This window comes from Haliotis rubra, unplaced genomic scaffold, assembly GCF_003918875.1.
Source record: "Haliotis rubra isolate DU_JTF1 unplaced genomic scaffold, ASM391887v1 Scf290, whole genome shotgun sequence".
Taxonomy (NCBI): domain Eukaryota; kingdom Metazoa; phylum Mollusca; class Gastropoda; order Lepetellida; family Haliotidae; genus Haliotis; species Haliotis rubra.
Genome location: NW_025766958.1, coordinates 123,316 through 137,517, shown reverse-complemented (window position 1 = coordinate 137,517; position 14,202 = coordinate 123,316). Strand labels below are relative to the sequence as shown.

Sequence of the window (14,202 nt, the reverse complement as noted above, 5' to 3'; positions counted from 1 at the left end):
CAAGCTGTCCGTTGTTCGAACGTCGAGCAAGCACAGTGGGTTGTGTACTCTTGGGTACAAAGATCCATTGATCAGGTTACAATTTCTGAAATGTTTGGCGCCAGCGCTGTCCAAGCAAATGTTCGCTTAACGACTGTAGTTACATGTAAGAACTGAGTTGGACTTTCTGTGAGTTTATAGTGTATGATGGAGAATGATGGCCAAATAAAGGTTTATAACAATATCTTCATTCTTATGTCAACTGGTAATTATTAATTATCACACACAAATACGTTTTGTTTGTTTGTTTGTTGTTTAACGCTGCACTCATTCCAGCTGTAACGGATCGAGTGGGGACCAAACAATCCTGTGATCAACATGAGCATCGATCTACGCTTTTGGGATACGATCACATGTGTGAACCAAGTCAGTGAGCCTGACCACCCAATCCCGTTAGTCACCTCTTACTACAAGTATGGGTTGCTGAAGACTAATGTTAACACAGATATTCACGGGTCCTGAGATATGTAATTTGTGTCAGGTGGAGAGTGATATAAAATGAACCTCCTTCGAGAAAAACACGTCTTTGAGGACTGTCCTCGTTTACAACAGCCCTGGCTCATCTGACTCTCTGATATATTGTATATCACCTTAACGAAACCGTAGGATAACTCAAAGTAGTTCCAATGCATCTGCAGGTATATTAGCTGTATCATATTGCCGTTTTTCACTCTCTTTCATATAAAACCCCATATTGGTTACACCTACTTGGGTTGTCAATCCAGATTTGAAGAGGTCATCATGCGACGATGTCGCATTGGCCATCCAAAATATACTCATGAGTACCTATTAAAAGGTGAGGATCCTCCGATTTGTATCCCTTGTGATGAAAGAATCACGGTCAAGCATGTCCTGTTGAATATTCCATAACAAGGGATATCTATTTCAAATCACAAACTATGAAGGATCTTTTTAGTAATATAAGTTCTCATTTAATTATTGCTTTTAAAAAAAAATTAGACTTGTTAACTGATTTGTAAATAGATACATATTTTATTATTGGTAGTTTAGATTAGTAACTGAGATTGTTAGTGGCTGTACCCTGAAAGGGGGTTGAAGTAGCGTAAAATTATTGTCCTCCTGAGACGGTACGTAAGTCCCAAAACTTTCAAAGTTAAATTTTTGCTTACCCGATTCTTAAACGTAGTATATTTGTTCCTTTAAACTTCGGCTAAACTTGTCCTACAATCGCCAGCGGCTGAAGGGATGGTGTAAATCCAACTAGGGTCCATGCAGGTAGCAAAGGCACTGTTAGTCCCCATGGTCCCTAGTATGGTGATCTACCTTCAGTTGTTGGCGATCTATAGCCCAATTTTACATTGTACTGTCCAGAAATAATTTTCTAATTTTAAAGATATATGCTAGCTAGTTTTAACTCAATCTGTGATAATCTAGTGGTTTTACTGTCCTTCGATGACAGGATTTATATATTATATGTATGTATTATAAATTTAGAACTAGTTTTAGTCACGATATGGCTGAAATATTGCCGATGTGACTGTAAATCTTAGCTCACTCACTCACTCACTCACTCTCTTTCACAACTGTTTCAGCGCTGACAAAATCAACACAATGTGATGCTCCTCTTGGGTTTGAGAATGGCAACATCACAGATGATCAATTTTCTGCATCTTCATCTCTCAATCCCACCTACGCAGCAAAGGCAGCAAGACTTAACGTTGGAGGTAAGCAGTGTTTGTCTTGTATAATTACGTTTTAGCACTGAGTATGATATGTTGATTGCCTAAACGTTGTAGTTAACTGAAAACATGAATAATTTTTCTAGCCCCAGGATAGTACGAAGTTGATTATACATTATGTTCTATCCTTTGCTAGCTGCTTACAAGTTATTGCTTGTAATAAAGTATATGTCGCGAGTAGTACAGGGGATGGTGGTAAGGGCAGGTCCCCTATAAGCTTCTCAGCATGTTCATTTGGTGTTTGAAGTTCCGTTTCTCGAACAGGGTCTGTTTGAATCGATCGTGTCTGATGTGTTTTTCACCACATATTTTTTCATGCCTTTCACCTTTCTGATTTCGTCGTCGTCGGCTTTCTTGATCAAATACATTTTGGATCTCAGGCCGACGTATTCCACGATCGGCGTGCCTGCGCATTCATCCTTCATCTTTCCGATCACCTTTTTGTTGTCTTGGCTTTGCAGCGGATGGTCTTGGGATAATCGCTAGTGTCGTACAGGTGCAGGTGTTTCACCATGTCCTCGTACACGACCTCAGTGTGGATTTCCATCAGCAGCGAATCCGTGTCAGTGTACAGCACCTCGCACCGATCGCCGTACTGTGTTTTGAGTTCGTTGTAGTAAAAGTCGTACAGATTTTCCATCATTTTGCCAAACACCGAGTTGTTCATGAGTTTGTATAGATTTTTTTGGAAATCTCTGGACTCGTGTCTTTTCGGAGCTACGGCTCCATCCACGGCCATTGATCGAACCGTAGCGCTCGGTGTATTTTTGTCAGCTTCATTCCCAGGGACCTGTATAACTGCAGGTTTCTGTTGTGCACGATGTACTTTTTCTTGTTCATCAAGTTGGGCACGAGTTTTTGCGCGTCTGCAAGTTTGCCTTTTTTGCTCAGCAAGTGTCTCTGGTAGTCGGACAGCCAGTCTCGGTTCACCGCCAACCTATCAGGAGCCAGTGGGTAGCTGTTGTGTTGCTGATGCAACTCGGTGGAATAGTCCAAGTCGGTTTCGAGTATGTAGCCGATGTTCGAATCCTGAGTGATGCTCATGAAGTCGCCAATTGTGCGGATGTAGCACCATTTGGTTCCGCTGGTGGGTAGAGTTTGGCGTCGAGGTAGAGTATGTGTTTGGTTGGTTTGCTTGAGTCATAGCCGTCCACGTACTTGTTGTTGGCTTTGGCGTAAAGCGTGGCCGACATCAAAATTCCACCTCTCAGACCTTTCTCGACGAACAGGTAATGTCATAATCGGTCAGCAGTTCCAATTCCATGCCGGTCTTTTTCAAAAAGGCATCCCAGGAGAGACTGGGACTGGTGTAATACCAGGCAGGATCCGGGCCGTATTGTTACAGGCAGGTTTTTCTGAATGTTTTGAAGATGTCGGCTAGCAGCAACACGTCCGTTTTCAAGTAGAGGTCGTGGTAGTCCCCCAAAGTCTTGCTCACCGTTCACCCGGAACCAATGTTCGTGTATCATTCCAATGATACACGAACTTTTGCACTGACGTTTCGATGGTCGAATCAGTGGAGTCGGGTTGTATCACGACTTCCTGTTTGCTTTGGAAATAAGGCTTGGTGAGTTCGATGCTGCCGTCTGTCTGCTGCTTATCGAGTGACATGTTCAGCGTGAGCTGGTACTTGAGGCTTCGCAAATCGTTCAGCTCTTCACCAAGCTTGTTGGCCACCATGGTTAATGGTTTGACTAATCTGATGCTGAGTGCGCACAACAGTTGAGATTTCCTTATGCGAGAATATGCCATCAATCCACGCACTTTAGCAATCGATTCGAGTGCTTTGACTGTAGTCGTAGTCATGGTTGTATTCGCAAGTGAAAACAAACATCTAACAGTTCGATATGATTTCGAGTGAAAACTAATGTCTAACAGTTCGTCGAACTGTTGTATATATACATGTCAGCTGTCGACATCATTGTATATTGAAAACCGAATTTAAAAAAAAAATATATTATAACATGATATGAGGGTTTACTTCTAATTGTTGTTGTTGGATCCCAGGTGAGTGAGTGAGTGAGTTAAAATTTATCGTCACATCGGCATTATTTCAGCCATATCGTGACGAGAACAATTAATTTTATACATAGTAATTAATGGTAAATTGTAAAAAGCTGTCAACGAAGGACAGTAAAATAACTAGATTATCACAGATTCGGATTTAAAACTAGTAATTAGATCTAAAACAGTTTAACTATAGTTGACAACTCAAGGTAAAACATTTGCTTCCTGCATGGGCCCTAGCTGGGTTTACATCATTTCTTCAGCTGTTAGCAATTTAGACAAATCTAGCTATATATTAAAATTACACATATTCTACGATTAAAAAAGTGGAAAATTTAAATTTACCTTGAATGTTTTGGGACTTACTGACCCTCTTAGGAGGACAATAATTTTACAGTAATTTAACCCCCTTCGAGGAAGCCACTAACAATCTGAGTTACTATTTCAAACTTCCAATCATAAAATATTTACCCATTTACAAATCATTTAACAAATCTAATTTTAAAAATGCAATAACTAAATGAAAACTGATATTATTAAAGGTTTGGTTGAGTTGGGCTTTACGTAAGATCAGCATTATTCCAGCCATATAGTGACGAGAACAAGTTTGCATTAATAAACATTGTAAGTACAGAGTCAGAATGAGTTTACAGAGTCACAATGAGTTTTATTTCAAAGACATATATTCAATGCATTGTCATTTAAAAACAGAAAAAGTCATAGCACTAAATTTAAAGGCAGGCAATTTGTTAGTCACATTACACAGTTACAATTTATGATACAGATCATCTTCCCTTAGGTAGTTTACTATCAGATGAGCACGCGGGAGAACAGAGCTTTCAGATTTGTTCCATCATAATGTGAGTCCCTTACAGACGATAAGTCCACGAAGTCAAGCAGAATATGCTTGATGGTGAAAACCTCATCGCAAGAGACACACATGGGGGATCCATCCCCATCCGTTTTCAGCAGATAGTCATGACCAAACCGACTGTGGCCAATACGACATGGTCGTAAAATTTCCTCATCACGTCTTGACTGACAACCCAAGTAGGTATAACCAATTGTTGGCTTCAATTCATACAGTTTATTTCTTCCTACTTCGGTGTCCAACCTTTTTTTGCATGAGGTCCCGAGTATAGCTTTTGATAGTGGGTTTGAAATCACTGTACGGGATCAGCAGTGGGGATAAGGGCTTGTCAAGAGCTGCTTTTGCTGCAGCATCGGCTTTTGTGTTACCTGCTATGCTGACGTGATCCAGCAACCAGCAGAGGACGATGTCACATTGGCAGTAGAGAGGTCGTTGTAAAGTTCTAAAATGTCCAGAATGATTGGGTGACTTGAAGTAACATTTTGAAGTGCTTGAAGGCAAGATAAGTTTTGGAATGATTCTGCTGTTTAATATAGGTTAAAGCTGAGAAGATAGCTTTGTCCTCGGCAGTGACAATGGAACTGTTGTCGGGAATCCTAGAGGAGACAGTCTTAGATCCAATGACTGTAGCACTGGCAACTTGGCCCTCATCCTTGGATCCGTCTTTGAAAATGGATCTATGGGTGTCATACTTGGAACGTAACTGGTTGTATTCCTGCTGGAACACCAAAGGATTTGTTTCAGACTTTTTGAGTTTAGTGACGGTAAGATCGACCTGTGGTTTCACCATCTGCCAGGGTGGTGAAGACAGGAGTCGGTAAGGTGCTATGATATTGAGATAAATTTTAGCTGCAGATATGTGTGGTTGAATTCTGATTCCAAGTGGTGGAATCAGGCTTGGCAGTTTAGGAAACAAGTTTTCATAGAGAGGGTTGAAAACACAATTGTATGCTTGATTGGACTGATTTGAACGTAATTTAATGATATATTGCAGTGAAAGTTTAATGCGGTGTTGTTCAAGGGAAGGTTCATTAGCCTCTGTATATAGACGGTCTACCGGAGAGGTCCTAAAAGCTCCCAGGCAGAGCCTCAGGCCTTGGCGGTGGATAGAATCTAATTTTTCTAAGACCCGTGAAGATCCGGGGTAGAATAGGTCTTCAGCAACCCATGTGCTTGCCATAAAAAGGCAACTATCTTGTCGTAAGAGGCGACTAATGGGATCGGGTGGTCAGTTTCGCTGACTTGGTTGACACATGTCATCGGTTCCTAATTGCGCAGATCGATGCTCATGCTGTTGATCACTGGATTGTCTGGTCCAGACTCGATTTTTCACAGACCGCCACCATATAGCTGGAATATTGCTGAGTGCGGCGTAAAACTAAACTCACTCACTCACTTATTTTTCTAAATTGCTTTTGCAGGCTCCACCATAAACAATGGAGCTTTAGTCTAGTTTAGAGCGAACCAAAGATCTGAACAAGTGAAGGAGGGTAGTCTGATCCCCCTCCCCACTCTATTTGAAACGACTTTTAGTAAGTCCAGAGCCTTCAAGCACTTGGTTTTCAAATATTTTATGTGTGGTAAGAATGTCAGGTGACGGTCGAATATGAGTCCCAGGAATTTGGCCTCTTCTACTACCTTGACGAGTGTACCATCTAAAGATAGGTCTGGATCCTTGTGTGGTTTGTATTTACGACAAAAGTGAATACAATTTGTTTTGGATTTTGAAAACTTAAAGCCATTTTCATTGGCCCATTTTTTTATTTTGTTAAGACAGAGTTGTAGCTGCCTTAAGATTGCGTGCATGTTCTAACCACGACATGAAATATTGAAATCGTCCACGAAAAGGGACCCATCAACACAACTGTTCAAGACGTTAGTGAGGCTGTTACTTTTGATGCTAAAAAGGGTGACAGACCGGATGCTGCCTTGAGGGACGCCCTGATCTTGGTGTAAATAATCAGACAATGAGTAACCTACCTGTACTTGAAGTTGTCTGTTGTTTAAAAACTGAGATATGAACTGAGGTAATCTGCCCCCTCAATCCAAATTCAAGTAAATCTTTTATGATACCATGTTTCCACTTTGTATCGCATGCTTTTTCCAAATCGAAAAAGATAGATACAGTATGTTGTTTGTTGACAATGGAATTATTGATGGAAGATTCCAGACGCACCAGATGGTCAATGGTACCTCGGTTTTTTCGGAAACCACATTGGAGGTCACTAAGGAGGTTATTGGTCTCCAAGTACCAGATTAATCGATTGTTGACTATGTGCTCCATGGTTTTACAAACACAGCTAGTTAGTGATATAGGACGGTAGTTTGAGGGATCAGTATGATCCCAACCAGGTTTCGGCATAGGAATGATAATGGCATTGTGCCACGAAGGAGGAAAGTTGCCGGTTGTCCAAATGTCATGAAACACATGGAGTAGAGTTTCCAAACTTGAATGAGGGAGGTGTTTCAGAAGCTGATAATGAATATCATCAGCTCCTGCTGCAGTGTCGTGAGCCTGTCCCAGGGCAGTACGTAGTTCATGGAGAGAAAACCTTTCATTGTAATCCTCACCATTATCAGAGTTAAAATTGACTGATTATTCTTGTTGGGTTTGGTATTTCTGGAACTTGGGGTTATAGTTTGACGAGGAGGAGTGGTTTGCCAAAGTTTCGCCAAGTTTGTTTGCAATTTCAACTTTATTGGTTAAGAGGGAGTCACCATCTTTGAGCTGGCGAACACCAGATTTGGATTCTTTGCCCTTAATCTTTTGAATCATGTTCCACACCTTGGACATGGTTGTGCGGGAGTTAAGTTTCGACACATATTTCCTCCATGACCGGCGTTTAGTTTGTTTAAGTGTACGTCTTGCCCTGACATTTGTTATTTTAACTGCACTCAGGTTATGCACAGTAGGATGTTGTCGGAAGTATTTTTCCGCCTTCTTCCTATTTTTCCTAGCTTGTTTACAGTTTGTATCAAACCATGGTTTGCGTATGTGCGGGTTTGCAGAGGACTTAGGAATGGTTTCGTCTCCAATAGTATTTAAGATATCAGAAAATAGTTCCATGGGATCAGGAACATTCCTGAAGTTGTCCGGTAGAAGCTTTTCAGAGCAGAGGGTTTGGAATAATGGCCAATTGGCCTTTGTAAAATTCCATCTTGTTGAAGGTGGTTCATCCGCAGGATTGATAGGAGTAAGAATAGTTGGGAAGTGGTCACTTCCACAAAGGTCATCGTGGACCGACCATTCTAACTCGTTTTAGAGATTACAATCGGTAAGTGATAGGTCAAGTGCAGAGTATGTTCCAGTGGCAGGATGGAGATAAGTGTTTGATCCATCGTTGAAGATGCAAAGGTCATTATTGGAGAGAACATCTTCAAGGACCTTTACCTTACTGTTTGTATCAGTACTCCCCCATATAGGGTTATGGCCGTTCAAGTCGCCCATGATTATGCAGGGCTTTGGGAGTTGATCATACAAGTTCTGAAGATCTGATAGGCGGACAGTTGAGGAGAGAAGAAGATAGAGTGAACATAGTGTAAACCCTATGTTCAGAGTCATGCGGACAGCAACAGTTTGTAGGGTGGTTTTAGTGGAACAGGGCTATGGAGGATGCCCTGCCTCACCAGGACAAGGGTGCCTCCTGTTGCTTTTACACCGGGAGGAGAAAAGGAGTAGTAGGAACTGTACCAACGGATGTCAAATTTATCAGTTCTTTTAAGGTAGGTTTCTTGGAGACAAAACGCGGATGGTTTGAAGTCTTGAATCAGTAACTGTAATTCGTTATAATTATTCTTAAGTCCTCTGCAATTCCATTGGATCATGTTTTGGGGATTCATTGTGCTTCAACTGGTGACATGTCACGTGAACGTGAGAAAGCGTTTGATGAACTCCTATTGGTGTCAGGTGGAGATGGAGTAACCTCCATATCCAGAGGGCCAACGGAGTTATGGACCTCGACGGGGACCTCTGAAGGAAAGGTGGCCTTTGGTTTTGTGTTTGGCAGTTGCTCAAGCTGCTTTAGTCTCTGTAGCCTTTTTTCCCCCTTTTTTGCGCGCAGTTTCTGTTTCTGGTTTTGGCATTTGTTCTGGAGTTTGTGATTCAGAAGTCTTGACTTTTGGCTTTGGAGATGGAGTGGCTGAGATGGGCTGAGTTCTGTTGAGTTGAGTTGCCTGAGAAGACATGACCCATGTCAGGTCGGTCTGACATGAGATAGTTACAGTAGTGACAGAGGACGGGAGTCAGCAGAAGAGTAGGTGATGGTTGAAGGGCCTACAGTTAAACTTGCAACCCTCTTCTTAGCTTCATGAAAAGAGACATTTTCTTTGTGTTTGATCTTTAGGATCTCTGATTCGCGTTGCCACCCGGGACAAGATTTGGTGGAAGCCAGATGGTTACCACCGCAGTTTGTACACTTCACTTCCTTAGTACAGTCAATGCTCTCATGCTTGTCACCAAAGCCGTAACACACAGCAGAAGAACGACAGGACTTGGATCCATGTCCAAACTCTTGGCACCGGAGTGGATCAGGTACATACATATCCACACGAGTGCTGCAATCATCGGCTCTAATAGTTTCGGAAATCTTCGATCGGGCGAACGTTAAGAGATATGTGTTTGTGGGTTGAACCACGCTATCCTTCTTGATAGTGAATCTCTTCACAGCTGTGACAGTCTGCTGGGAAAGTTCCTGTACAATTTAGATCCTTCAAAGTTCGTGATTTAAAATAGTTATCTCTTGTGATGGAATATACATGCTTGACCGTGATTCTCTCATCACAAGGGATGCAGAACGGTGGATCTTCACCTATCAATAGGTATTCATGTGTATATCTGGTGTGGCCAATACGACATCGTCGCATTCTGACCTCTACAAATCTGGACTGACAACCCAAGAAGGTGTAACCAACATAGGGTTTTATTTCATGTAATTTATTAATACCCACTTGGGTGTCCCACTTCTTTTGCATCAGATCGCAGATATAAGATCTTATAGCAGCTTTATAATCAGAGTATGGGATCAGAAGTGGTGTCACAGATTTGTTGAGTGCTGCCTTGGCAGCAAGATCAGCCATTGTGTTCCCAGAAATGCCAACGTGGCTTGGTAACCAACAAAAGACGATGTCGAGGATAGTTGGAAAGTGGTAACCAACATAGGATTTTATTTCATGTAATTTATTAATACCCACTTGGGTGTCCCACTTCTTTTGTATCAGATCAAAGATATAAGATCTAATAGCAGCTTTGTAATCAGAGTATGGGATCAGAAGTGGTGTCACAGATTTGTTGAGTGCTGCCTTGGCAGCAAGATCAGCCATTGTGTTCCCCGTGAATTAATCTTGGAGACATAATTTCTCCAAGATTTCCGTTTGCTTTGTTTAAAGGTACGACGCACCTTTGCATTTAGTATTTTAAATTTATTTAAGTTATTGACAGTCGGGTGATGTCGAAAATATTTCTCTGCCCTATTCCTTGCTTTTCTAGCCTGTTTACAGTTTGCATTAAACCACGGCTTCCGTACATGTGGAGTTGTAGAGTTTTGTGGTATACACTCTGCAGCTATCTCTTTGAAACGTCAGAAAATGCCTGAAATTGATCAGCTCTGTCACTAAAACATTCGGTTCTTAGTTTGGATGTGCATAAAGTTTGAAACAAGGATCAGTCTGCCTTATAAAAATTCCATCTTGCGTAAGAAGGAACATCAGATGGAGAATTTTCTTAGAGGATAGTTGGAAAGTGGTCACTTCCACAAAGGTCATTGTGGACTGACCAATCAAATTCATGAAGTAGATTAGAGTCTGCAAGAGACAAATCCAGAGAAGAGTAGGTGCTGGTTGCAGGATGTAGATACGTGCTTGAGTCATCATTGTATATACACAGGTGTTTATTATATATAAAATCTTCTAGTTTTACCTTTAGTGTTAGTATTTGTACCACCCCAGAGTGGGTTATGGCCATTCAAATCACCCATTACAATGCACGGCTTCGGAAGTTGATCATAGAGAGATTCAAGATCAGACTGGTGGAGTGTTGAAGAAGGCAGAATATACAGAGAACATAATGTAAAAGCAACCGTGAAGAGTAAGTCTAACTGCCACAGCTTGGAGATTAGTTTAAGAGTTACAGGGCTATGAATAACGTCCTGTTTAACAAGGATTAACAAGGATTAACTGTTTAACAAGGATCCTCCAGTGGCTCTGTCACCCGAAGGTGAAAAATAATTACATGCATCGTACTAACGTAAATTAAAAGTATCTGTCTGTTTCAGATACTTTTCCTGCAGACAGAAAGCTTGTGGTGCAAAATCTTGGACTAAAAGCTGCAATTCATTAATATTAGTCCTTAAGCCTCTACAATTCCACTGTATTTTGTGAATGATTCATGATTTTGGTGCATTTATTGGTGATCTACCACGCCTTTATTTAGAAGGCGATGAACTTCCTGACTGATGATGGATAAGTTTGGATGTATCCATATCTTCGAGTGACCCAAACGTGTTCAAAAGCTGGATCACATCTTTTGAACCTTTAGCGAGTCTATCGCTTTGGTTGATTCTATTTAGTTTTTGGTTTCCTTTCACAATTTGTGTAACTTGAGTTCCATGTACAGTTTTGAGTGACACGAATCTGATTTGGATTTTGAATGAACGTTTGTATCGGAGGACTTTCTTCTATCTAGTTGAGCCTTTAGACATGCGGAATCCTTCTGTGAAGAAGACATAGACTGAGGTTGAGATGACGTCACTGTAGCTTGTAACACGTCTACAGTCTGTGAAGCAGATTCTCCTTGTGTCAACAATTTTGTATTTGGGATGGGTTCAGGAGAAGTAGATTTTATCCATGTCAGCTCTGTCTGACATTCAACTGAGACTGTGGTCGTGAGTGGTCTTTTAATAACAGAAACATAAGAGTCATTTGGATAAACAAATGGAATAAGTTTCTTAGCTTCAGCATAGCTAATGTTTTGAGAATGTTATATTTTATTGACTTCCATTTCCCTCTTCCATACCGGGCAATCTTTTGATGATGAGGAATGCTTACCTGTACAATTGACACATTCTTTAAAGTTGTTTGTACAGTCTTCTGTGACATGAGATTTCTCTCCACAATCAGCACAAGTTATAGGATTTGAGCAAGAATTTATCCCATGACCAAATTTCTGGCATTTAAAACACCTCAATGGATTTGGAATATACAATTCAACTTGAGGAGGTGGCTCTTCACGGATGCCTGGATCCTAAGTGACGGTGCCGGTGGTGGTTGTGGTGCTGGTTTGAATTTGTACATCAATGTGATGATAACAGTGATGCATGCTGCTGCTACGACATACAGGGTCAATTGACGATGATTTTTATTTTTTCTGCTTTTGGCTAACCCAGCTTTTTGACCGGCAGCTACTTTTTGGGGTTCTTTTTTCTGGTTACGGTATCAATCACTGGTTGTGGCGTCGGCACCAGAAGTGACTGATCCTCCTCGGTCGTCTCTTTTTGTTCGGGGACAGCATCCGTTGATATCATTATTATTATTATTATTTTTAATCTTTAAATCGGCAATGTTTTGCCGTGATGATCGCAGCTGTCAGCAGAGCCAGTAGCATGCTGTACTTGTGGTACAGATGGCAGCCGATGGCACTCAAAGCGTGACTGACAAACGGATCTACCTCGAGGTCTTCACACATGTACAGTCAATGTTCCGGCGGAATGGGAAGGAGATAAATTTGTAAATCTTGTAAATTTTCTCGGAGGTGACATTATTGTTGCCGCCCAATTATGGCTTGCATTTGCCGTCACCAGAGATCGACGCCAGCCTTTCTCGCTTGTCGCTGGTGACCTCGTCATTGTTGCATATTTATTTCAGTAGGGCGTCACTCTCCATCTTATAAGCCATCAATCTATTTTTTTAATCTAAAACAACAAAATCCCATTCCGCCGAGACAGAACGATAGGAATGTCAAGTGACATAAAACGAGAATTTTGAATAATTTTTTTTATTACTTAAGTTTCGCTTCAATTTTTGCTAAAGTTTTCAAAAAGTTTGCTAGTAATTTTCTAAATGTCTGCTAGTAATTTTCTAAATGTCTGCTAGTAGTTTTCTAAAAGTTTGTGAGTAGTTTGCTAGTAGATTTGCTCAATTTTGCTAGTAGTTTTGCTAAATTTCTGCTAGTAGATTTCTAAGAATTTGCTAAATTCACGCGGTCTCGCTCTTGTTTGGCAATGGTTTTGCCAACGTTCGAATGCTATCTGGGGTACTTGTTGGTCAGGTAATCCGTGATTGTCACGTCATTGAGTTGAAGATCCTTGACGACCGCGTTGATTTCCGGCGCACGTTTGATGGTCGGCAGTTTTTGGATCTCGTCCCACTGCCAGTGAGCTCGCATTCCTTGGCTGAACTGCTGGTTTGGCACGCCTTCGACGGTCACTTCCACTTTGGTGATCTCAGGGTTGCAAATGAGTTCGTTGAATCTGGCAAACGGTGGGAGTTCCGGTACGGGAATGATCAAAATACCTTTGATCAATTGGGCCAGCACGCCCTTAAGCACGACTCTACTGGATCGTTCTCCTGCCCACTTGCAACAACCCAGAATGTCCATCTCTCTTCCCACTATGACCGATATTTTCTCGGTATGCTTAACTCTCAGGAATCCATACACAATTCAAACTTTTATTCCGTATAAAGGCCATTGGCCCAAGTACAAAAACTCACACCTTCTAAGCACTTCTTAACCTTAAAGCTTCTTTTTAAAATTTTGCTAAGTTAATTGAATATTCACTTTATCACAACTTAAAAAACACATTAACACATTAAATTTGTAAATAGAAGGATGTTTCCAGAAATTTTCAGGAATATACTTTTGTCTTAAAATAGAAAAAACTTTACATATTAACAGAAAATGGTATTCATCTTCTGTACATCCATTCATACATTAATTACAAAATCGTTCATCGCGAACAATACTGCAACGTCTACCAACATTTATCATTAAAGGCAATTGCCCAGATCTCAGCAAGAATAAAAGCCTTCTATATTCGCGATCCTTTAGAGTGGATAAATAACATTCAACTGTCAATAGAGATTTATATTCTTGATAGAAACATAACTTATTTGATTCACAAACTTTAGAACACCAATCTTGCTGGTGGCAATCTTTAACTCTTGGCACAAACTTACTAAGAAATAAAGAACAATTACCAACTTCCTGAGAGATCCAAACAAATCCAAAACCGTAAGAGAAAAGTAACATTTTAACTTTTGAAGCCCATGTAACACGATTACAGTCGTCTAAGGATTTACAAAGAAGATATCTTTGCTTTGCTTTAACCAATACTGAATACATTTTTTATGACAATCAACAAATAAGCCTTATCTACCACATTCACCAAGTGCAGCAACATTAGAGACATAACTGCCTACACCAATAACATATTTACTAAACTTAACATGAAAACGCTCGATGCATTCAATTTTTGAATGACCCCACACTTCACTAGAATAGAGTAAGATTGGCTTAATCTGAGCATCAAATATCTTGAATGACACTAAAGAAGAAATATTCTGAAACTTACACTGTAATTGTTTAACGGAAAT

At 40.7% G+C, this 14,202-nt stretch overlaps 1 protein-coding gene across 3 annotated transcripts in view; it reads left to right on the top strand.

Annotated features, from left to right (window-relative positions):
* LOC124281912 overlaps window positions 1-14,202 on the top strand; it is a 139,929-nt gene that overhangs the window by 49,845 nt on the left and 75,882 nt on the right. For all 3 annotated transcript variants that reach the window (XM_046717912.1, XM_046717913.1, XM_046717911.1), the window contains exon 2: window positions 1,593-1,724. In XM_046717912.1, the coding sequence (XP_046573868.1) occupies window positions 1,593-1,724 (132 nt within the window). The remainder of the gene's footprint in view (window positions 1-1,592; window positions 1,725-14,202) is intronic.